We start from the raw sequence: 25,585 nt of genomic DNA, 5'->3' as shown, positions 1-25,585 counted from the left end.
CCTGAAGGATTCTGGTTCTCATTGAGAAACTAGGTTGTCTACAAAGGCTTGTACATTATCGCAGCTGTGCAGTGACTATCTTTTCTGGATGGGAACATCCAGTCGCCACAATTTGTCCTTTCCACCAGGTTAATGAATAAATATACTTATGTGCTTGCATATAGAGACTGCTCACCTTTTATTAAGGTATTGTTGCGAATCAACTAAAAGGATATTACGCTGTTCTCTTTTTAATCTTGTTTTCAGTGGAAATGACATAAACATTTCAGAGTTCGTTCAAAGTTGCAGCAGTGACATTTTGAGTCGAAACTGAAGCGTGCTCCCTCATTTCTCAGAACTAAAGTGCATTAATTAGGATAGCCTATTATCATAGCTCCGCTACACAACGCATTCCAATTTGGTTGACGTGCTGATGGGCTGTTGTGGTATTGGCTTGATGAAGTATACATTGTTCTACTCCAGATAGCCAGGCAGTGAAGGATAGAACTGGAGTCTAATCTTTACACACTTTTTATTTACAGAGACTTGCATTGTAAACGTGCACCTCCAAACCTAATAACCGTGGTTTCAGTCTGTTCCTATTTATAGGAGCGCAAGTGATTTTCCAGTTAATGCTCACAACCTGTATACAATTAAACACTCTATTAATATACAATTAACACACACAAAAAGCTAGGCTGCTTTGTTTTGTGTTTGGAGATGCACCTGTTGCCTGTTGCTATTTTCCTTTTCCATAGAGGTGCCAATATTGAATGTTTAACGCCAATGGAATTTGGGTGTGGGAGCCCTAACTTATTGGGCCTGGAGGCCTGTGGCACACCATGTGCCCAACGTGGGCCCAGTTTGCTGGGAAATGATCTTGTGCACAAGTAGTGTACAAGTCTCTATACAAAATGGGAGGCCTCTCCATAATGTGGGTGAAGCATTGCACAGCATGCATTCACGCAATTCGGTTTAAGGTGAAGCGTGCCCAAAAAAAAATGTTTACTTCAAGTCCCAGGCATCCACCTTTTCATTGAAGCACCTCACTTCATTTGGTCTCCAAAGACCAATCCTTCAAAGTGAACCTTATGCCCCAGGTGGGTTTTTTTCCGGACAGCATTAGCTGGCCTTCCATTGCAGCTGACCTCCCCTGATCTGTGTGGTGCTTCCAAACATACAATGCGTGTGCTATGGAAGCCCGATAAAATGAATTGATCTCATATTATAGTGTAAAGTCAGCTCATTTCTGCGCACTGTTGGGACTTGGTTAACCATCCTTTAGCCCTTTAACAGCTTTCTGAACTAGCTGAGTGTTCACATAATGATGGAACGCTGTCTCAGTACGGCTTGCACAGGTAATAATAGTGCAGTAAAATAATGCGAAGAGAAAGATCAACCATTTAAATAGAAGTCATTTGGAGAAAAAGTATGTTAGTACTTCCTTAAAGGGCTTGCAGTATATCTTTAGTAAATGTGTAAAAAGGTATTTTTTGTGGCTATATGGCCTTTAGTTGTAGGTTGAGGACTGCGGATGAAGTTGCAGCTGTCATACAAACAAATACTGGAAAATAAGAAGGAATGTGTGGCATAATTAGATCATATTTCTAGGGAAAGTTACTGTATACAGTCTGTGGTATTAGGGGGCTATTGTACTGCACCTGCTATGGATTTAATGTATCTCTTATGGATACCTCTCATACTAACCATTTTTCTGTGCTGTACAAGCTAAATATATTGCTCTCGGAGGATTTTCGCAATCTGCTAACGGCAGTGTATTGTTAAATCCATTCCTTTAAAACTGATGATATAAGCCTTTTTTCACTTAGTGGTAGGCATAGAAGTTAGTTGGTGGATTTTCTCATAGACAGTGACCCAACTGCATAGCACAAGTGCAAAAGATTAGAGTGCATTCTGTCACTTTAGGTTACAGGTTGTGCTGTCGTACCCGCGCCCCTGAACTATTCTGTCATCAGTGTGAAAGTGAAGTTATTGTGAATTTTTCTTTTTTTATTTGTATTTAATTGTAAGACAGAGGCCATTGCTTTTGGAACGTGTCACAAACTCCACTTCCTTACCACCAACTCCATCCCTCTCCCTCGCAGTTGTCTGAAGCTGAACTAGATTGTGTGTTAACGTAGTGTTAGATTTGACCCGGAGATGAGCTTCCTACCACACATTGACATCATCACTAAGACTTTATTTCCACGTTCATAACATTGCCTGACTCTGCCCTTGCCTCAGCTTATCTGCTGCTGGAACTCTCACCCATCCCTGTGTTACATCTAGACTTGATTATTCCAATGCGCTCCTGGCTGTCCTCCAAACTTTGAGGTAATTCAAAACTCTGCTTCCTTGTCCTAACTTGTACCAAGTCCCGTTCACCCATCTCCCTTCTGCTTGCTGACCTACATTGGTTTCTGGTCAAGCAACGCCTCAATTTTTAAAATTCACGCCCTTGTTTTCAATACTCTTGCCCCTCACTATCTCTGTCGTCTCTTTCAGCCCTCCAAGATCTCTGCGCTCTGCCATTCCTGGACCCATGAGCATTTCCGATTTTAATCACTCCATCATTGGTGGCTGTGCTTTCAGCTGCCCAGACTCTAAGCTTTGGTCTTGCCTCCCTATATCTCTCTGCCTCTCTTTCCTCCTTTAAGATGTTCCTTAAAACTTACCTCTTTGTTGAAGCTTTTGGCCATCTGGCCAGTATCTCCTTACGTGGCTTGGTGTCAGAATTTGTTTCGTTATGTTAAAGATGCTTTATAAATGCAAGTTGTTATTTTTCAAAAGTTTATACAAGTAGACACACTTTGTAAATCACTGTCCATTTTAATTGCCAAGCTCTTGTTGGATAGAAGGAAGGAAAGAAAGAAGAAATAGCTTGCATTCGCCGAAAGCATTTCACATCCAGACGTTTCCGGGAAGTTCTCAAGGTGTCCTCGCCAACATTTATTCCACAATCAACGCCATCAAAAAAAAATGGTCATTTATCTTATTTCGATTTGTAGAACCTGTGCGTAAATTGGCTTCTACATTGCCTACGTTACAACTTCATTGGCTGTAAAGCGCTTTGTGGAAAAGATCTTGCATTTATATAGCACCCTCACAACCTTTGGATATCCCAAAGTATTTCACACCCAATTAAATACTTTTAAAGTGTTGTCACAGTTGTAATGCCGGAAAGCGCAGCAGCCAAGTTGCACACAACAAAGTCCCACAAGCCACTAAAAATTCAGCACTCCCTCAGTCTTGCACTATGGTGTCACCTTGAATTATATGCTTGAGCTGGGCTTGAAACCACGACCTACTGACTCGGAGACGAGAGTGCTAGCATGACTGTCCCCATGTGGACGTCCTGAGGATGTGAAAAGTGCTATATAAATGCAAGTTTTTTTCTTCTCGCTTTAAACAACCTATTAATTTCACACTTTTCATTGTGCGAGGTTTACTCATATGTCACTGTGAGATTAATGATAGATGCAAAAGTGACAACAGCTTAAAAAATTGTTGAACCTGGCAATGACCTGGTACCATGAATCAGAGGGCAGGGAGTCAGTCTGTAAAAGCTTTAGTTTATCATATATTTTGCTCTTGAATGTCCAATAATTGCAAAGAATGCGATACAGAATGAGCAACAGTTTGAGTGATTGATAGCTGAAATGCTTCTCAAGACGCCATCATGCAATTTAGACTTGAGATGTTAGACGATAGCTGTCTTGTCAATGAGTAGTTTGGTCGTGCCTTGCTCGGGCCACATCAGATAAATGTTGTGTCTGCTGGAAGATTTTGTTACCTACTTTGTGTTTAACAAGCATCTCACTTTTGATCGAAGAGGAAGTGAGTTAAAATCTGGCCTGGTGGTGAAGTTTTCAGGGTCAGTTATTAAAGGGCCTTTTGTCTTGGTTTTGGGTTTCACTCTTTAGCAATCGCATGCCGCTCTGTGTAAATCCAAAGGTGTTGGAAATAGGACTCGACTATTTCTGTGATTGCACTAGGGTAGTTCACATCACAGCTGCTGAGGAAAGCAGGTCCCCAGTGTGGCACCATCACTACACGCCTGAGAGAGCTCCTTACAAAGAAAAATGTCATGCCATTTACTTGAGAAGACGTTTTGATTTATGGACAAAATCACATTTTTGTTCTGAATTTCTCCTGATTAGGTTTCTGTTGGAGACTGTCGAGACGACGTGCTGAAAGTTTTGCCCTTGCTAGTCCGCTGGTACCAACGCATTCAGAAAGTATCTGGAGTGAAAAGGGCGGCTGCAAGCTGTGGCATTCATCTTCTCAACCTCCCTGTTGCTTTGCCTTCCGCCGCTGTGCCAGTTCTGAGCTCCAGTGATTCTGAGGACGACCAGGCTGAAACCACTGACATCCATTTTCGAGGTGGCCCAAGGCCCACCATGAACAAGCTAGAAGTAACTCAATATTTTTATGGTTTTATGATATCCTTGCCTCCATTTGTCACATTGTACATAGAGACAGAAAGCATTACAGTATTTATTACATTGTAAACTTGCTCTGCGTGAACAGGTTCTTTTATGATCAGTCTGACAACTGAGCACTAGGTGGTTGCCAGTAACGTTTGACTGACTGACATTGATACAGATTTCACATGGGACATTGGAAGGATTTGAGACATAATTCATAAATAATATGCTTCAGTGGTAAAGGCTATAATATAATATAATATTTGCAGGTTGAAAGGTAAATTGGCCATTATAAATTGCCCCTAGTATAGGTAGGTGCTAGGGGAATTGAGGGAAGGTGGGGATGTGGTAGGAATATGGGATTATTGTAGGATTAGTATAAATGGGTGGTTGATGGTCGGTACAGACTCGGTTGTCCAAAGGGCCTGTTTCAGTGCTGTATCTCTAAATAAATAAATAAGAATTTAATGTTTTTTACTTGTAGCACACTGAAGTGGAGTGTTTTCTTCATAGGAATGCGATATAAAGAGATGGGTCATTAAAAGGCAAGGAGACAGTGAAATGGTTTCGGGATATAATTCTGGAGGTGTAATGGTTGATGGCTCAAGCTCTGATGGTGGAATGGTGGAGCAGATAGGGGACCAAGCAACAAACCAGAAGGTGCATCTGGTAGAAGATAGATAGAATTGAGACTCTGGAGGGATTTGAAAATTAGGTCAAGGGTTTTGAGATTGGCACAGAGAGACAGTGAAGCTTTACAAGGATGTGGATAAAGGGTATGCAGGGCTTTGTGTGGATGTGGGCTTGGACCACAGGGCTCTAGATTAGCTGAATTCTATGAAGCTGATGTTTGGAGGCAGGAAGGCCAGTGAGGAGGAGGTTTTAGAAATCAGTCTTCAAGATGATGAAGGCATGGATTAGGATTTCAGTAGCAATGCGGGAAGGATAGGTGGGCAACGCTCCTGAGGTGGCAAAATCAAGTCTCAGCACTGTGCTAGTGGAGTAAAAAGCTAGTTTTGGGATCAAGTGGTTATGTTCTACCAGATTCAACCTGCTGGGCAAAATGATGTAGCAGGAGCTGTTGATCCATTGGGCCAGAGCTAAAAATGATGGTTTTTCCAACGTTCAGCTGCAGGAAATTTCAACTCATCGAGAGCTTCATGTTGGATAGGCAATTTGATGGCATGGCAACAGCTTTGGTGTCAAGAGGGCGGATGAGTGGCGAAGTCAGTATGTTGAGTCTGCAAGATCAGTTGTTGTAGTAACCAACTAATCTTACAGTCAATTCTGCTTTGGTAGAGAGATAGAGTTGGATGACATCGATATACACAATATATACTACTGGATGATGTTATTCGAGGAAAGCTGATAAACATTGAAAAGATGGGGACCAAGGGTGGAGCTATGGACACACAGAAATTAATTTGTGGGCAGTAGAGAAAAGCAGACACATCAATAGTTAATTTGTATTTAGCTTCCACAAATCTCGGGCTGGATTTTAAGAGCTCGCCACCGATTTCGGACTGTTCGTCCCCGGCAATGGCGTCAACTGCCTGTGCGCAGGCGCTGACGCCATTTTTAAAGAGCAGCCAGCATTGCTGGTTTAAATATTTAAATATTTAAAGACCTATTCAATAAAATTAAATAAATACCTTTCTTTTATCTCTCTCCCAACCCCCAGTAACAGTTACATTAACTATTTGCCCTTCCCCCTGCCCCCAAAGACTTACCTTTAACATCTGACCTTCCCCCCGCAAATTGCACAAAGTTTAAAGTACAAACCTTCGCACCATCCCCTATGCCCATGACGTTTATTTGACCCTGTTCCCCTCCAACCCCTGCACTGATAAACTTACCATCTCCCCCCTCCCCACCAGTGTCGCGCCTCATTTCTCCGGACAGGGATTTGAAGGCGCTGGAGTGCCAGCCACTGTGCCGAAGATTGCGGCAGTCCCTCTATGTAAATGCGTAATTTAATTAATTTGAATATGACGATTGTGGTCCTGTTGCCGAGCGGCTGGGGGGGTCGGTGCCAGCATGGTGCTTTGCCGGCGCTGGGAGGATTGGGCTGGGCCCTGCCGGCATTGAGGTCGGTGGTGGGCCTCATCTGGAATCATCTTCAGGTCCCCCCCACCACAGATCTCGATATCAAGGGCTGCTTAAAGTCTAGCCCCTTGAGTTTTAAAAGCCTCTAGGTTTTTGGATGGAAAACAAAGAGAAGAATGAAGATTCACAGTTTTGAGTTCTGATGAAAGGTCATTGACCTGAAATGTTAAGTCTGTTTCTCTCTTCACAGATGCTGCCTGACTTGATGGGTATTTCAGTTTTTATCACAGTTTTGACTTCCTGATAAAGAATGAGTTTAAGGACAGAGTGAGGTGGAAGAGTGTGTTGGACACTATCTGTAGCTGAGGAGGGACAAGAAAACTTCAACAGAAATGACCATAGTGATTAAAGTAGAGAAAGATAAGGATGCAATAGAGAGAGTTCTTGTCCAAAGATGCAGGTGAATAAGGTATATTGAATTCTGTCCTCAAAAGTTGTTGTTCAGTTAGACCTGGTTCTAATGTTGACAGAGAAATTTAGAAACACAATGCTCAGACCTAAGCTAGCTCCAATGAGGGAAAGAAATATGATCATTTAACAGTTAACAGTTATTTCCAGAAATCTAGAACATCCAACAAAATCCAACAAATTAGATCAAAAATATCTTACAAATTAGTAGACTTTCAGTTCACATTTTAATGAGTGCCTGAGAGTGTCATTAGTGCGGTTGATAAAATAGTCTCAATGATTAAAATGCACAGCAATTCTAAAGATGTTTTTCAGTGGTGATTATCAGAAACAATTTACAAAGAATAAAGAGGCAAAAAAAGTATTTAAGTTTAAGCACTGTGCCTCTGAACTGCTAGTGGTTTTCACTTGGGCATCAAGATTTTTTCATTGCTGCACCAGATATTTTGACTTTTTTTAACCTTTTTCAAATATTCTATATCTCTTTGGCCTCCTTATCTCGAGAGACAATGGATAAGCACCTGGGGGTGGTCAGTGGTTTGTGAAGCAGCTCCTGGAGTGGCTATAAAGGTCAATTCTAGAGTGACAGGCTCTTCCACAGGTGCTGCAGAGAAATTTGTTTGTCGGGGCTGTTACACAGTTGGCTCTCCCCTTGCGCCTCTGTCTTTTTTCCTGCCAACTACTAAGTCTCTTCGACTCGCCACACTTTAGCCCCGCCTGTATGGCTGCCCGCCAGCTCTGGCGGACGCTGGCAACTGACTCCCATGACTTGTGATCAATGTCACAGCACATATAATGGCAGCAACTAACCTGTATTTTGGTGTCACTTGTTAGTTAGCTCTTTCCACACCTCTTTGTTTTGCAGTTCTCCCAAGCTGATACCTCACACTCTTCAGAATTCTTTTACATCCCAAGTCCTTGGAAGAGGAATTTAACTCCACTGAATGTTTTCCATTTTAACCCTTAAACTGCTGATAAAAGTTGAGCATGTTTTCCCAGTTTCCTGTACTTTAGGGTTAATATTCAAATAATTAGCACCATCATTCGAGTTTCTCCTACAGCAGTTTCAAATCATTGAACCTCATTTTCCCAATCCTGATACTCCCCACCCACCTCCCCTCCCCCACCTCCACCCCCAGCCTTTTTTGACAGCACATTATATCCCATGCTGGTTTATTTCTGCTCAGCAGTACTATTTAAAATTAGAGTCTGAATAAAGTGCTGGTGAATGACACAGACACACTGTTGAATCTGTAAGATGAGCTGACACAGTTACCAGCTGTTCTTGCATCAATGTGCCTCCAGCTGTACTCCATGCACTGGTTACTTTAATGAAGACTCTAATTTTAAACAGTACCAGAGAGTAGCAGTGCCTGCTTGCTAACTGAAAGACCAAATGATTACTGTACCAGCTGAAAACTTCCTTTGCTGGTAACTGTGCAGAGAAAGGCAGAACACCAGCACTTTATAACAGATTGTTGATTAAAATTAAAAGTGTTGGTCTGTGGACAAACTGATGGGGAAGTTGTATTGTCAGGTGAAAATTGTGGGACTTATCATGAAATGCATTGTGGATAGATCATATTCCCTTATGATGCTGCATGGAAATTCTTTTCTTGGTTTGTCTGAAATGTCTTGGGAAAGAAGAGGTAAAAACTATTCAGTTACTTTAAAGTAAAAACTGCTCTGGTATTTTACAGAGTCTCCCGTCACAATGAAAATTGGCCTAAACAAGTTGAGGGTTTATAGGAACAGGCGTAGGCCATTTAGCCCCTCGAGCCTGTTGCAACATTTAATGAGATCATGGCTAATCTGTAACCTAACTCTATACACCCGGCTTTGCCCCATATCCCCCAGTGCCACCCTTGTTTGGTGTGAACAATCTGTAGTGAGTTGGTTTTTCCATTGTCAGCCTTGGCTAAGCGGTAGCACTCTTATCTCCAAGTCCCAAGATTATGGGTTCAATCCCCATTGCAGGCCTGAGCATGTATCCCAGCTAACATTTCAGTGCAGTATTGAGGGAGTACTGCATTGTTAGAGGTCTTTCGGACAAGATGTTTAAACCAAAGCTCCATCTGTTCTCTCTGGTGGATGTAAAAGATCCCATGTACCTTTCGAGAAGGAGAGTTCTCTTGGTGTCCTGGCCCAATGTTTATCCCTCAAACAACATCCCTAAAACAGATTATCTGGTCTTTTATCTCACTGCTGTTTGTGGAACATTTCCTTACAGTGACTACAATGCAACAAGTACTTCATTGGCTGGAAAGCATTTAGGATTCCCTGAGATCATGACATATAAATAGCTGCTCCTCCTTTGAAAAAAAGTGCTGCATTAAGGTGGAGCACATGATCTAGCGACATGGTCTAGACTGGCTTGATTTCAGAATCCTGACAAATACAGATTCTGGGCTCAGCTTACTTCATCCATTGAGTAAGTTCAGCCAGTTTTCAACTGTAGTAATTAGAATCATAGAGATTTACAGCACAAAAGGCACCCATTCAGCCCATCATGTCTGTGTTGTCTCTATATTAGTGTCATCCAAAATGAATTTTTCTCTGCTTCAAATACTTATCCAATTTTCTTGTAAAAAGTGCAATGATCTCTGCAAGTTAATAAAGATAAGAAGTGATATATTATTTTAAAAACCTAATAAATGTCTCCTGCCTAAAAACAGGAGAATGGAATTTCAGCAAAGTTCACTTCACACCCTTGTCCATCGTGGAGCCTGGACTGGAGCAACCTTCCTGTAGCTGTCAATCCCATAGAAGGTAAGAACAGTCTTTGTATTTCCTCTTTCACTTTGACGGTATTTGAACCCTTTGGCCTCCCACTATAAGCGCCTTGTCCTAGGGGCCCTTGTGTGTGCAGGTGATGTTGTGCCACCATTGATCTATGTCATTGTTGCTGACCTCTTCAAAGTGTCCAATCTTACTCATAAGAGTTGCTTCGTTATCAAACAGCTGTGTGCAGTCTTTCGTGTTTTATTAAGTCTAGTTGATTTGGAAGCACGCTTAACGATATTCAAATTCTTTTTTTTTTAATCTGTAAGTTGTGGAGTATTTGAATCTGCTCCAAAGCCCATTGTGTGCCCACAGGACTTTGTGCAGGTGCAGGATTCGTTGTTCGTTGTTCTTACTTTTACCCACCCGGCTTCAGACGCTTTCTTCGTTTTGCAAGCAGGCTGCGGCTGTGTTTGCCCCACTACCTTTTCCATGCTACTCCTGGTCTCGTAGAGGTGTTCTCTATTATAAACAAGGTCTAAGTGTCCAACCAGGGCCATGCCCCTAGCTGCATTGTGTAAGCCATGTGCAATTTTTAAATGTGCCTTTCTTTTCAACCTTCACGTGGGGCAATTCTATGCATAAACAACAGGATGTTGTACTCCTCTGGTACTTTACACAGCTTAGCTCGCAAGACTTGAGATAATTGAAAGAAACAAAACATTTTAAAACAAAGCCTCAGTAATAGTTACAACAGGCTTTGTTGGCATTACATTGGCTTTATAACATGATATGAATTACAAAGTGGGTTTAGTACACAACACTGAAAAAAAATAGCCGTCATTTGCTTTTAGTGCCTTAATCTTGTTCCGCTATTACGTTTTTTAATGTATTTTTCAATAAATAAATGTGATTAATGCTTTTACACCAATGGTATTAATTATTGGGAAAATGTAGAAGTAGTGTGGATTGCAATAATATACAACCTCCAGTTACATTCACTGCTGTGTAAAGAGTCCTTACTATGATAAATGACATGCCTGTTTTTCTCTGTAATAGACAAGCTGCTAGCGAAATTGCATTGCTGCAGATTTTTGTGATTTTGGTACTTAATTGGTGAACAAATGCCATTCTCCCATCTTTTGTTAAGAGGAGTTTCACTTTTGAATGGCATCATGAGGCCCCGACTTTTAAATATTAACAAGGCCCCCCTCGCCCAACTGCCTGTGACTGGTTGCCTCGATGGTGCCGAAAACCCAGCAGTTAAAATGGTGGCGGGTGTGAATGTGCCGGAGACGCAGCAGGAAACACCAGCCACCATTTTGAACCACCATGCCACCCCATTTCTGCACAATTAAACCAGCCCAAGAATGTTGATTTATGTCTTGCAGTTCACTCGGCCCTTTTTTTTTAAATCTGATGAGAGGTTAAATGGGTTGCTTGTATTGCATGTTTGCAGTCTTCTCTGATTTATACTTCCATGATTGTCGCATAGCTCAGCCAGTTGTAGACCCTGAGGAATAGTTCATGCACGGTGGGTCTTTGACCTGATGACCTCTACAGCTATTTTATTGCTACAGTTGGATTCCACTCAGAGAAGCGCTCAGAGTATGTGCTTGGGCACGAGGAAGCTGCCGCACTTGCTGCAGGCTCTGATAGCATCTGAAAAAAAAAGGCTGCTTCCTACCTCAAGGTCTAACTTCACCTGCTGCTTAACCCTCTCCAGTTCCACACTGTGTGTGGCCAGCGGGGATGGGGGCAGGTGATGGTGGCATAGGGGCGTTCCTGTTATTGGTTTGGGTAGCACTATGGCAGCTGTCAAGGGCTCCAGGAGAGGCAGCTGACATGCAGGAGAACGCAGTTGACAGACACCATTTTCACCATCATATCCCCACACTTTCCCCTTCTGTAAAAGTGCTAAGCGGTCTGGAAGCAATTCGAATCTGAGCAGCAACTGAATGGAGAGCTAGCTTTAGATTCACTCATGAGAACAGGCAGCAAAAAAAATCTCTAATAGACCCAGCATCATAACATCTCCCCCACTCAACTAATCAGGTCTATCTATTCTAGGTGACAGATTGGATCTGTCAGGTCAAACGAACATTGGCTTGCTGCCAGATATCTGAGTATTTTTGTTTCTTTGACTACCATCTTCAATGTAAATGATATTAAGTTGAACTAACTGCAAAGCAATGCTAAGTGCAAGGGTATGGTAGCATAGTCTTTCCATGATTAGACTAGTCATCCTGAGGGCTGGATTAATAATCCAGATAATGTGTGTGCATGTCCTATCACAGCAGTTTGAGAACTTAAATTCATTCTTAATTTTAAATCTGGAAATAAAAAGCTGATATTAGTTAAAGTGACCATGAAGCTGTCGGATTAACTTAAAATCCATTGGGTTCACCAATATCCTTTTTAAGGAAGGGAAACCTGCTGTCCTTACCCGTTACAATCTGTATTGGCCTTAACTGTGCTCTGAAGTGACTGAAGCAAGCCACTCAATGGTACGAACTGGCAACTAGAGATGGGTAATAAATACCGGCCTTGTCAGTGATGCCACATCCCAAGAATGAATAAAAAATGTGCTAATGCAGTACTGAGCGCTGATGTACCATAAAAATAAATTCAGGATGCATATTTTTTGTTGTGCTACAATTATCTAAGCTTATCTGTGCCCAACTATATGTGCATGTACTGTAGATGGTGACATGTAAGTTGACCTTTGAAGCCTCCAAATATTGTTCTAAAAATGGGGATCGACTTATATACGCGTTTAAAATTTGATCTGGTGTGGGTGGTCACCATTTTGAAGTGTGAACAAAATGTAACACTGGTAATTCATGTTAAATTAATGTAGCACTGTTTATTGAATAAATTAATTCTACAAAGATTCCTTTAATCACAATCAAAGCGTTTTAAAACCCATCAAATTAATTGTCTTCAGCATATGATGCAAAGAGTTCATTGAATTCATTCTGACCCACTTTGGCTATGGCATCATTGTAAGGATCCCACTCTGGATCAGATGCTTCTAGTTTCATAATCAGCCCTCCACAACAAATTATCTTCCACTCCATCCATTGAATTGGGTATTCTGCATTTTTTGAACGATCTAATGACAGTTTGTGCACTAGTAACATCTGATAACGATGATGAAACTACACAAAACATCAAGCGGGGCAGCGCGCATATTTCCACTCTTTATGAAGGTTTTTTTCTCCGTCAACCATCCACTTGTTCCATTCAAGGGGAACATGATGCTTGAAAGGCTTGTTGAGACACACATCCAAAGGTTGAACTACGGATGTTAGACCCCCCTGGTATAACTGCAATGTGTGTTATTTCTTTGCAGGCACCTCTCGATCTGATCGGTTATGTGGGATCTGAACATATCCCACACTAATAAGCTGCATTCTTTATGTAGGCCACCGGGAGGCCTATTCCACACATTTTCGATCCATAACTCCACTCCATCCTCATCCATCCAACCGTTATCATGGACATGCACAAAAACACCTGCAGGGAACTTGATGCTTGGCATGGTTTTACATTTGAACATTACCATAGGCTTTAATTTTGTTCCGTCGGCCGTGCAGGCTAGTTCCATTGTGAATCTTGTCTTCACATGTCCTGTCGTTTTCACTAGAACTGTTTTCAAACCTTTCCACTCCACAGTTCAGTTGCTGGGCATATTGAAATTCATGGGCGTTTCATCCACGTTGCCAATGTGGCATAATGGATACTCGTGTTTTTGCCGCTATCTGATGATGAATTTTGGCATCAAGATCTTTTGGTCGTGTCTGAGCAATCTTGGTCTTCCGCCGCAACACTAGACATTATCGTTCCATAAAGCAGCTACACCAACTAGCTGTTGCTCTGAAATCTTTGCTGGACTCAGGGTTTGATTTGGCCCACTTAAGTCGTATCTATGCATTGCATTTCTGGTGACGATGTAACCTTTCTTTTGATTTTCGAGGACCCATTCGATACATGCTTCTCAAGATCAGGCCTGTGACTGGTCCCTGTTCTCATGGCACATTTGGTCTTGGGCATCTTCTTCAGGGCGGATTTGTTCTTCCATTCTTGCACCTTTTCACTGACACCGAATTCTCTCGCTGAAGGACACGTATTTGACAAGTTAGCAAATGTTACGACGACTTCATTCGTTTTGCTGGATGACCCATTTCTCTTTGTCGTTCGCCACGCAGGGTCTGTTCTGTGTGGGTGTGTCTTAAACTCCCATGCATTTTTGCAACAGAGCCCGTATCACCTGCTTGATCCCTTGTGCCCAGTTATAAGATGAGTAAAACATGCATTTGTGGGGCAAATATTGAGGCTGACTACTAATGTGAATATAACATGTCGTGGCTGAAAAAGGGGGTCGACTTATACCCTGATTATATGCAAAAACGTGATTTTTGGGGCCGGAAAAATGGAGTCAAACGCTGGGTTGACATGTCGAGATCTACGGTAAATGAAAATAAGAAAAAGTGCTGTAGATTCAGTAGATGTAAAGAGATAAGGGTTGGGGCATCAAGGTTATACAAAGAAAAACTGAAGTTCTTGCCTGTATGGAGGAGATGGAAAGAAAGCTCTGAATGTTCATTCTCATTTAAGTAGGAGGTTTTAAAATCTATTTCTAAGTCCACATCTTTATATACTAATAAGTTCAGATGTTTCTCTTGATTTGGCACAGTTACTTATTTTATTGTGGAGGGGAAGGCCTTAATTTATGTAGGACAGGCTGAGTTGTATAAGATCCACAGACACAAGAGAAGGAAAAGAATGGCCTTGCCAAACCTACCTCTCTGGTGGGCACCTTAATGCTTCGTTCCCCTGAGATCCTGGGCTTGCACACCATTCTCAAGTATGTTTTCACCTCTTGGCTTGATGTTCATTTGTTAAATGTCAGTGATCTGCAGAGTGCTTGTGGCGTTTGAAATGAGAAATCATTAAACCTGTTGTGCTCTTCTTGCGGGTCATGCTTCACATTGACTGACCATGCAAAACAGATTGACTGATTTTACAAATAGAAAGCAGAAACACATCAGTGACCTGTGGTTTCCTGTTGGCCTGACCATTTCTATCTGTGGCCTTATTTCTTCTTTGTGCCATCTCTCGGATATCAGAATGGTAGATAAGCGGGGCATTCAGTGAGGAACTGTGGACTCCATAGTTATTAAGAAGTCGTAATTCATGAATGTCAATGTGATGAATGAGTTATTAAGGATCATCTGCCTAAGTACAATAAACCCTATATTTCATAGTTTTCCCCATTCTATTAATACCATAACTGAATACGTTTTGTAAAGTAAGCAGCTGAATAACATTTTATAATGTGGGCTTTGCTTTACGACTCAGAGAGTCAAAAACAGAAAAGAAACACTTTCAAAGACGAGTTCATTTCAGAATACAAATCCAACTAATTTTTAACTTACACTGTGCTAGAAATAAAACTTTTGTTGGAGCCAGCAGTCTGGTGTCTTGTCCTTGAGTGCACTATTGATGTATATGTTGCATATGATGAATATTATATTAACACTGAATACATTTTTGTTATTAAATGTCATATTAATTGTTGCCGATTTTCTGAAGGGCTACTAGATATCTCAGATGACTGGAAAAATATTGAGTGGAGCTTTTAGGTTTTGATGTCATGGGTGGAAGATTAGTATTTGTTCTGGGTTCCTTCATTCAATTGCATACTGATTGCATTGTTTAAGTATACATGATTGCAGTGCTTAATATACAGACTGCATCCTTTGTAAAATAAAATAAAGGCATTTGCAAGTTGCTGCAACAAAGCGTAGTTCATTCCTATCCTAGATGATTTTAAAATAACTAATTTATCTGTTAAATGAACTCTGTTCTAAGATGCAAAAATAGTTACTTTTATTTCCTTGCACATGTGCATTTATTTTCTGCTTCCAGCACCAGAAGGTACAATCAACATAATTATCTATGATATACTTTGCCAAGATTAGTGTGTTTGTTGCTGAGGATAGTTTAGGTCAAGATAGATAGAAACCTTTTCCCTTACGGTGGGTGTTTGTTGTTATCTTATTTGCCATCACAATAAGGTGTGACAGATTGGTGATGTAGATCTTTACATCTAACCTTACTAACACTGACATAGCCTAACAGTGATTATTCAGCACCTTTTTTACAGCTCTAAACATGTTGGTGGCTCAACCATGCAGCTTTACCTTTTACCCTTTTGAAGTGGAAGGTAAAACTAGACGGAAATACAGTGAATGATGAGCATTTGTCTTGATTCCAGGCAATATGTACTTTTTAAATTCTTTTTCCAGCTTTACTCTTACTTCTTTGCTTGCCTTTACCTCAACTCTCCTGAAGACAATTTAGCTGGGATATATATGGCATTTGAAAAGTGACCATTCTTTATATGTAAATCTGCCCAGTGAATGTTGGTTGGCAAGCTGTTCATTTGTTGGGACCATCACAGCCAAGCCTGAACTTGTCCTAACCAAATGTCAACACACGCGTGTGCACACACACTCTCCAGTTCTATTATTTATTTATTTCCTTGTACATTTCATAACTTTGCTGGTTACACTGAAGTGGATCCTGTATCCAGTTTGGACTTGACAAGGCTGCCATATTGTAATCCTACAGTAGCTGCCTTTGTCTGGTTGCGAATTAGTATGATTTCATGTGTATAGTTGCTACTTTCTCCAGTTGCCTTCACTATCTATACAGGTGAAAACGGTATGATGTGACTTTACTTTAAAAGAGATGCTGGAACCACATATTCCAGGTCACACATCCAGAATATGATCATCTCAGAAATTTAACTAAGTGATAAATCTAAAGAACTGTGGAATGAAAAGACCCCACCCCAGGAAATACATAAGGCCACATGCAGCTATTTGGGGATAATAAAAAATGCAGTGCCTGGCATTTAAGATTTACATCTGCTATGCTAAGTCTTGACATCTGTCTCAGTGGTTTTACACTGTCACAGATATTTGCAAGCTGTTTGCGCACTGATGCAACATGCTGGACTCACCATGTGTTGTGCTGTGCAGTGGTTGATTGTTGATTTGTGTCTCGCAGTTCCCTATAAAAAAACAACTTTCATTAAATATGTTATACAATTGCAAGTTGTTGTATATAAAGTAGAAAAAAGTCCTAAGGTGCATCACAGAGGTGTCATCAAAAAATATTTATGTAGCTCATAATGAGGATGTTCAAAAACACTTTATCATCTTTATTTTTGGTGTTGAGCACAGTAACATCTCACAATTGGCTAATGAGATAAATGCTCAGTGAGACTGTGTTTGCACTGTTTGTTGAGGGATGAATGCTGGCGTGCTATTCTGATAGTGCCATGGATCTCTTGCATTGAACAGGCAGACTGGGCCTAGGTTTAAAAAATAGCACCTCTGACAGTGCAGCACTCTCTCAGCCTGGATTAAGTGCTGCACTCCTGGAGTAGGATTGAATCCATGATCTTCTGAGTCATCGAATGCGACCACTGAGCAAAGATGACACTTGAAGTAAGAGGGAGAACAACATTCAAGTTTCTCTTGAAATATCTAATAATTCAGATACCTATATAAGATTATGCAAGATAATTGTGTCTGTAAATCCACTGGACTTGTGCGGTAAAGCCTGGCTACCCAACCCAAACCCCACCAGGTTCGGATTCGGGTCGGGTCAGAGTTCCGAGTCCAGCGTTCGGGCTCGGGTCGGGTTGGGCTGGACGGTGCTGCTTCTGGGAAGTCACGGGATCAGGCTTACCTATGATTCCCCACAACTCCAGCTGCAGGTGTAGCCTGCTGCCGGAACAGATGAACGATATTTGTGTCGGGTCGGGCACGAAAAAAGATAAAGGACTCCGGCCTGGGTTGGGTTTGGGTTGGCTGTTGTCGGGTTTTAGTTTTATACCCGAACCAGGCTTTATTTTGCAGTAGTTAAAATATGCATGAAATTTATAAAGTAGAATGGATATGTGTATATAATTTAATACGTTGTATATAAATCTTTGACAATTATGTTTGGCAGTTCAACTTTATCTGTACTGACTGCTATATTTTACTGAAATATTTCGATTTTAGCACTGATTACTAGGCAAGTCTTCAGTGAATGAAGCTCCCAGCGCATATAAGTAAAATGCCAATTATGAGGTGACCGATCCACTCATCAGTGGAAACAATTTCTGCTTATTTAGTCCAATAAAACACCTCATAATTTTGAACACCTCTATTAAAATCTTCCTGTAACCAGCTCTGCTCGAAGGAGAGCAATCACAGCCTCTCTAGACTCTCCACATAACTGATGTTATACCATGGATACCGTGATAAGGGACATCTCATTCGCACGCTCTCTCAGGCCTTGACGTCCTTCCTCAAGTGTGATGCCGAGAATTGGACACACTATTCCAACTGACGCCTAACCAGTGATTCTATAAAGGTTAAAGCTCAGTTTACAACAGTTGTTTCCTGCAGCAGCTGTAAAGTTGAAGTGGTGTGAACCTACTTCCTTAATGATGCCTCACAACTTCTTCCCTAAATTTAATTTGGACCTTGTTCATCAATTTGAAATTGTACCACGGAATTTACGTACTAGTGAAAAATTAATGGTCATTTTGACACTTACATTATTTTGTTTGTTTGTCAGGCATTGTGTTCTAGTTCTAACTAACATTAGATATGTTGTCATAATATATAAATCAATCAAGTTACCATTTATACACCATGATTTTTAAATACCCTGGTTAGACTAGTTATTGCTTTGTGTTTATATTTTGAGAATATAAACAACTGGTTTGAAATGTACATAATTTCTGACCATTTCAAAGAGAATGCTAACACTTGAGAGTCTTATACTTAATTACAGCAATCTTCAGTTTCCATGAGGTTTATATTGGAAAAGGCTTAAGGCAGTCAGTTGATTAGCCATTCAAAACCTTCTGTAGAGGTGTGGCACCTCCTACGCCAGTCTCTAAATAATGTTTTTGATTCTGTATCAAGATTGCATGGAATAGGAGCTGGTTTGGGTCTGTTCTGCTGTGTTATTTAATGTTTCATGATTAAATGCCATGCTAATTTGACAATGATAGGCTTGTTTACATTTTGGCCCCAGGATACTGAATTTATCTGAGCATCTCAAAAATAAACAACATGTGCTACTTTTCTTGATAAACAGCACATATCTAACCTCCCAATGGTTCAGTGGGTTAACCTCTCCCTCCATATATAACTTCCCAACCCATATTCATGACCACTCCCTAGACCTTTCCATCTCATGTGGCCTTGCTGCTCCCATCATGTCAAGTAGAGACAAAGCCATTCTCTGATCTCGTTCTTGTATCGCTCTCCACCCACATTCTCCTTCCCCCTACCAGCCGTTCTTCCTTCTGTGGATGCCCCTGGGGAAAAACTCTCTCCCAATACTTACAAAAGCCCTTTCAAAATCTCAGCTGTTGAGCCTTCGGCCTTCCATTCACCACAATATTTCTACAGCTACCAATCTGCTCAGAAATGCCCTCACCACCGTTGATGCCCTAATCCCCATGAAAACCATTACTGTCTCTCCTCCTGGCTGTTCTCCTTTGGTATGGCCCTCATCTCTACTTCCCTCAGTTCAAGAGTTGCAGACTTGAGTGGATATGGCAGACAATTGGTTTAGCCATTCACCACCAGATCTGGTTAAACCACATAAAGCACTACTGAGTCCTGCTCTCCAGAATCATCCTGGAATGTAAAGATAATTCCTGGTTTCTTATTTCTGCTGCAAACTGTCTTCTTAAACCTCCCTTGTCTCCTCCACCCTCATCTCCAACAAGTGCAAGGAGCTCATGGGCCTCTATCACTAAGATTGAAACCATCTGATCAGTTGCCTCTACTGCTTCTCTCTCTCCTATTAGATCACTGGGCCAAACTTGCTCTAGGATGCCCCCCCCCAAACCCCAGCTTAGCCCTGAACTTGCATATTTCTCTAGTTTCTTTCCTATCTCCCCTCATGCCATCTCCAAGCTCATTTAGTCCATGAGACTCACCTCCTGCTCCCTTGACCCCATTCCCACTAAAACTATGACCACACAACTGCCCGTGCTGACTCCCATGTTAGCTGATGTTAATGTTTCTCTCTCCTCAGATACTGTCCCCTCTCCTTCAAATCTGGTGTCGTCATCCCTCTTCTCAAAGAAACAGTCCTTGACCCTTATATCTTTGAAAACTACTGTCCCATCTCCAGCCTCCTTTTCCTCTCCAAAGTCCATGAAAATGCAGTCGCCTCCCAAATACATCCTTCATTCCTGGAGCTCCATGTTTGAATCCCTCCAATCAGTTTTCCGCCTCTCCCAAAGTCACAAATGGCTCCCTCTGTGACTGTGACAAAGGTAAACTATCCCCCCTTGTCCTTCTCATCCTGTCTACAGTCGTTGATACAGTTGAATACACGTTTGAATACCTGCTCCAATACCTCTCCACCTATGTCCAGCTGGATGGGACGTCAAACACCTGGTTCCACTCTTATTTATCCAGTTGTAGGTAGCGAATCACCTACTATGGCTTCTCTTCCCACTCCTGCACTGTTACCTCTGGCGTCCCCCATGGATCTTATCTACATGCTGCTCCACCAGCTCCATCTATCTCACCACTACCTCTCTTGGCCCCTTCACTGTCTCTAAGTGGTCAGACTGCTTAGCCGACATCTCTGGACATACTGAATGAGCAGAGATTTCTTCCAAATAATTATTGGTAAGACCATTGTCTTTGATCTCTGCCACAAACGTTGTTCCTTAGTCACTGGCTCCATACCTCTCTCTGGCAGCTGTCTGAGGCTGAACGCAACCTTGTTGGCATATTTGTCCCGAGGATGAGCTTCTGACCACATATCTGCACCATCTCTAAGACTATTTCCACCTCAATAACCTTGTCCGACTCCACCCCGCCTTAGCTAATCTGCTGCTGAATCCCCCATCCATGCTTTTGTCACCTGTTGACTTGACAATTCTAACGTAAACTTGAGATCATCGAAAACTCTGCTGCCTGGTCTTACCAATAATTATTTGCACCAAGTCCCGTTCACCTATCAGCGCTGTGCTCGCAGATCTATATTGGCACCCAGCAACACCTCAATTTTAAAATTCTCATCTTGTTTTCAAATCTGTCATTGTCATCACCACTCCCTATCTCTGTAACTCCCTTCCACCCTATAACCTTCTGAGATTGCTACAGCCCCTCCAATTCTGGCCGCTTGCGAATCTCCATTTCTATTCCTCCACAATGGCAGGCTGTGAGGTCTGGGATTCCCTCCCTAAACCTCTCTGCTTCTCTCTCTTCCTCTAAGACACTCATTAAAACATACCTCTTTGGTTACCTGATCTAATATCTCTTTATGTGGTTCTTTGTCAGATTTTGTTTGCTAACACTCCTGTGAAGCGCATTGGGATATTGTACTTTATTAAAGGTGATTATATAGATCCAGGTTGTTGTATAGAACATGAAGTAACTGAGGCACATTCAAGATTACCAGGCAAATCTGTGATCCCAGCAGGCACAGGAAGTGCAGGTTGGGGATGGGACTGATTCTCCAATCCACATTCCTTGTGTCCACAGCTCCCCAATGAAAGTTTTCTATTCCGTGAGTTATTTAGATCTGGAATGCATTGCCTGAAAGGATGGTGAGAGCAGATTTAACAGTAACTTTCAAAAGGAATTAAATATTTTCTTGAAAACAAAAGAATTTGCAGAGAAGTGGGGAAATTGCAGGAGAATGGGATTAATTGGATAGCTCTTAGAAAGAAATACAAACAAAAAATGCTGGAAATACTCAGCAGGTCTGGCAGCATCTGTGGAAAGAGAAGCAGAGTTAACGTTTCGGGTCAGTGACCCTTCTTCGGAACTGGCAAATATTAGAAATGTCAAAGGTTATAAGCAAGTGAGGCGGGGGTGGGGCAAGAGATAACAAAGGAGAAGGCCACATAGCTGACCAAAAGGTCATGGAGCAAAAGCAAACAATATGTTATGGTGTGTTGAAAGACAAAGCATTAGTACAGATAGGGTGTTCATGGACTGAAGATTGAACAGCAGCAAGTACAAACATGAAAAAAAAACAGTGGCTAAGCAAACTGAACAAACTAAGATGAAATGAAATAAACATAATTTAAAAAATTGTAAAAAATGTAAAAAAAAGAAAAAATAACGAAAAAAAAAGTAAAACGGGGGGCCTGTCATGCTCTGAAATTATTGAACTCAATGTTCAGTCCGGCAAGCTGTGGTGTGCCTAATCGGTAAATGAGATGCTGTTCCTCGAGCTTGCGTTGATGTTCACTGGAACACTACAGCAAGCCCAAGATAGAGATGTGAGCATGAAAGCAGGGGGGAAATGGCAAGCAACCGGAAGCTCAGGGTCCTGCATGCGGACTGAGCGGAGGTGTTTCGCAAAGCGGTCACCAAGTCTGCGTTTGGTCTCCCCAGTGTAGAGGAGACCACATTGTGAGCAGCGAATACAGTATACTACATTGAAAGAAGTACAAGTAAATCACTGCTTCACCTGAAAGGAGTGTTTGGGGCCTGGGATAGTGAGGAGAGAGGAGGTAAATGGGTAGGTATAACACCTCCTGCGATTGCAGGGGAAGGTGCCATGGGAAGGGACGAGGTGGTGGGGGTAATGGAGGAGTGGACCCGGGTGTGGCGGAGGGAGTGATCCCTTCGGAATGCTGACGGGAAGGGAGGGGCAGATGCGTTTGGTAGTGGCATCACGCTGGAGGTGGTGGAAATGGCGGAGGATGATCCTTTTGAATATGGATGCTGATGGGGTGGAAAGTGAGGACAAGGGGAACCCTGTCACGGTTCTGGGAGGGAGGGGAAGGGGTGAGGGTAGAGGTGCGGGAAATGGGCCGGACACGGTTGAGGGCCCTGTCAACAACAGTGGGGGGGGGAATCCTTGGTTGAGGAAAAAGGTCATATCAGAAGCACCGTCATGGAAGGTAGCATCATCAGAGCAGATGCGTCAAAGACGGAGAAACTGGGAGAATGGAATGGAGTCCTTACAGGAGGTAGGGTGTGAAGAAGTGTAATCGAGGTAGCTGTGGGAGTCGGTGGGCTTATAATGGATATTAGTAGACAACCTATCGCCAGAGATGGAGACAGAGAAGTCGAGGAAGGGAAGTGTCAGATCATGTAAAGGTGAGAGAAGGATGGAAATTGGAAGCAAAGTTGATAAAGTTTTCCAGTTCGGGGCGGGAGCAGGAAACGGCACCGATACAGTCATCAATGTACCGGAAAAAGAGTTGGGGGAGGGGGCCTGAGTAGGACTGGAACAAAGAATGCTCAACATATCCCACAAAAAGACAGGCATAACTCTGACCCATGCGGGTACCCATAGCAACACCTTTTACTTGAAGGAAGTGAGTGGAGTTGAAGGAGAAGTTGTTCAATGTGAGAACAAGTTCAGCCAGGCGGAGGAGGGTGGTGGTGGATGGGGACTGGTTGGGCCTGTGTTCAAGGAAGAAGCGGAGAGTCCTTAAACCATCCTGGTGGGGGATGGAGGTGTAGAGCGATTGGACGTCCCTAGTGAAGAGGAGCTCTTAGGGCTTCTTCTGTGCTGTAAAATTCTTTGATTTTTGTGGAATTACCCCTAGTAGGACAATGCAGTGGACTTTGCTTCAGTTTCACCTGTACTCTCACCAATGACAGATTGACATGTTGGTGTTTGCAGTCAGCATGCATGAGGTTATGGTTACGTTATTTTTGTGCCATTAAGTTATGATTGTATTTCAGTCCGTCGTGGTATGTGGTTTTTCACAGTGCATCAGTTATGGGTTACTGCTTCCTTGGTGCTGAACCTCTTGATGTCACTCTTGTATTAATTGGAAATTATTGTTCTCAAAGGCAAGTGTTCCCATGAAAGCTAACTTCACTTTCTCATTGAAAGTGTCTGCTGAAGCCTTCCTTAACTCTCTCTCTGCCTGCAGTTTTAACACCACTTTTATTACAAAACCATGAGTGAGGTGTTCATGACATTCAAATAATTATCAATGAATAAATCTGTATTTAATGGCATCCTTCTTTGTTGAGCTACCTTATGTACTGACTGAAAAGGTTGCCAATTCATGGGTAGGTTTGTATTCTGATTCTGTCTCCATTAGGTCTGGATCGGGACTACCTAACAACCTATGAGTCCTTTAGAACTAACAGAGAGAAGAGATTTTCAGTTACTGGAGAAACTTGAGCTTTTCAGGCTGGGTGGGAGATGTCCAAGAAGTGCTCTTATTAAGGTTTGCGAGATAATTAAAGGTATGGAAAACATAAATGCAGAATATTACCTTAAATTAAATTGCAAGAGTAGGACAAGGTGACACAGGTTCAAATTAGTAAAAAAAAAATTGAAACTGATATCAAAGTTCTTCAAACATAGAGTGATCAACACATGGAATGGACTCCAAGAGAGAGTTATGGAGGTGCAAACCCTGGAGTCCATTAAGAAACAATTGGTTGATGTAATAGGCGGATTAATGTCCAATTGACCTGTGCCCAGGAGCCCCCAGCAAAACACGTTTGCATTTTAATATGTCAGGAGGCTTTGAAGGGGCCCCAAATAAACCTGAGATCAAGCCTTGATCTCAGAGGAAAGGACAGTGTACCCAGTCCCTAAATGATGCTATTTCTACAATGATGCGGGTTATGACGGCCTGATCCAGCAACATAAATCTTACTGAAGATATGCATTCCAGCAAATACCCCATCCTAGCTGGAAGGATGCTGCTAATCTTCAGAGAAAAATGCAAAACAAATTATTCAGCTGCTACAGTAAGCTGTGTTTTGGATGCGCTATGACAAAATCGCATCTAATTAATAACTTGAAGCATAAAGTATATGCAATGATCTGGAGAGGTTTCTGAGGATCATTATGCAAAAACCAAGGCATAGACTAAAATTTATTTTCCTAAACCAGAAATTTGACAGCTGACAAGATTTTTAAATGTAAAATTTTGGATGTAAGATAATGTTTAAGACACATTTCTGTGAGGAATCCAAACACATGTGTCACACTTCCAATTGTCTGCTCACTAATCAGCCGCAGCGAGGGATGCAAGGACGTCTTAGTTTAAATTATTCCAACAAAGTTTAATTCTTTTTCCATGCACCTCTGTGAATTTTTAAAAATTCTTTCATGGGATGTGAACGTCGCTGGCAAGTCCAGCATTTGTTGCCCTTCCTTAATTGCCCTTGAAAAGGTGTTGGTGAGCCGCTGCAGCCCATGTTGTGTAGGTACACCCACAGTGCTGTTAAGGAATTCCAGGTTTTTGACCAAGCGACAGTGAAGGAACGGCGATTATAGTTCTAAGTCAGGATGGTGGCCTGCATTTTAATCCTGCGCCGCGCTTTGCGTTGGCACTCTCTCAACTTGGCAGCCTTCCGACATGGAAGTGCTGTCGAGGAGCCCCCGCGATATTCCTCACAGGGGCTCATTTAAATGGAGGGGACAGAGCGGCCACCACTGATGACGTAGAGGGGGCGTCCACCACGACCCGGCAACGGCGTCTGCGTCACCGCACAGGCGCCAGTGCCATTTTTAAAGGGCTTTAAGCCCTTACGATTAATTTCCATATTTAAAGGTGCCTAAGTGCAATTTTTTATTAAGAAGTAATGAAGATGTGGAGGCCCTTCCCTAACCCTCCCCTTAATGGCCGTTTCATTGCCCGAAATGACCAACAATTGGCTTTTTCAAATACTGGAACTTCCCCCCACCCCCCCCACAACCTTCAATCTTTTGTCCTTCAACCCCTTCCCACTATCCCCACATCCAATCGAAATTGTTTTCCCCGCTCCTCCACCCCTCCTGCCCTGAAAATTTTATTCCTGGCCCCCCCCCCACCAGGTTCTCGCCTCGGAACTCCATATGGAGTTCCGAAGGCGCACGGAGCATGAATGGCGGCCGTAAATTCGACGTGGGACAGACGTCGC

General features: G+C 42.2%; 1 protein-coding gene across 2 annotated transcripts in view; it reads left to right on the top strand.

Moving 5' to 3' along the window:
- Nucleotides 1–25,585, top strand: part of gstcd (glutathione S-transferase, C-terminal domain containing) — a 154,665-nt gene that overhangs the window by 20,572 nt on the left and 108,508 nt on the right. For both annotated transcript variants that reach the window (XM_068045774.1, XM_068045764.1), the window contains exons 4-5: nucleotides 4,140–4,394; nucleotides 9,596–9,689. In XM_068045774.1, the coding sequence (XP_067901875.1) occupies nucleotides 4,140–4,394; nucleotides 9,596–9,689 (349 nt within the window). The remainder of the gene's footprint in view (nucleotides 1–4,139; nucleotides 4,395–9,595; nucleotides 9,690–25,585) is intronic.

Source organism: Heterodontus francisci, chromosome 1, assembly GCF_036365525.1.
Source record: "Heterodontus francisci isolate sHetFra1 chromosome 1, sHetFra1.hap1, whole genome shotgun sequence".
NCBI lineage: Eukaryota > Metazoa > Chordata > Chondrichthyes > Heterodontiformes > Heterodontidae > Heterodontus > Heterodontus francisci.
This window is presented reverse-complemented; position numbering and strand designations above follow the sequence as displayed.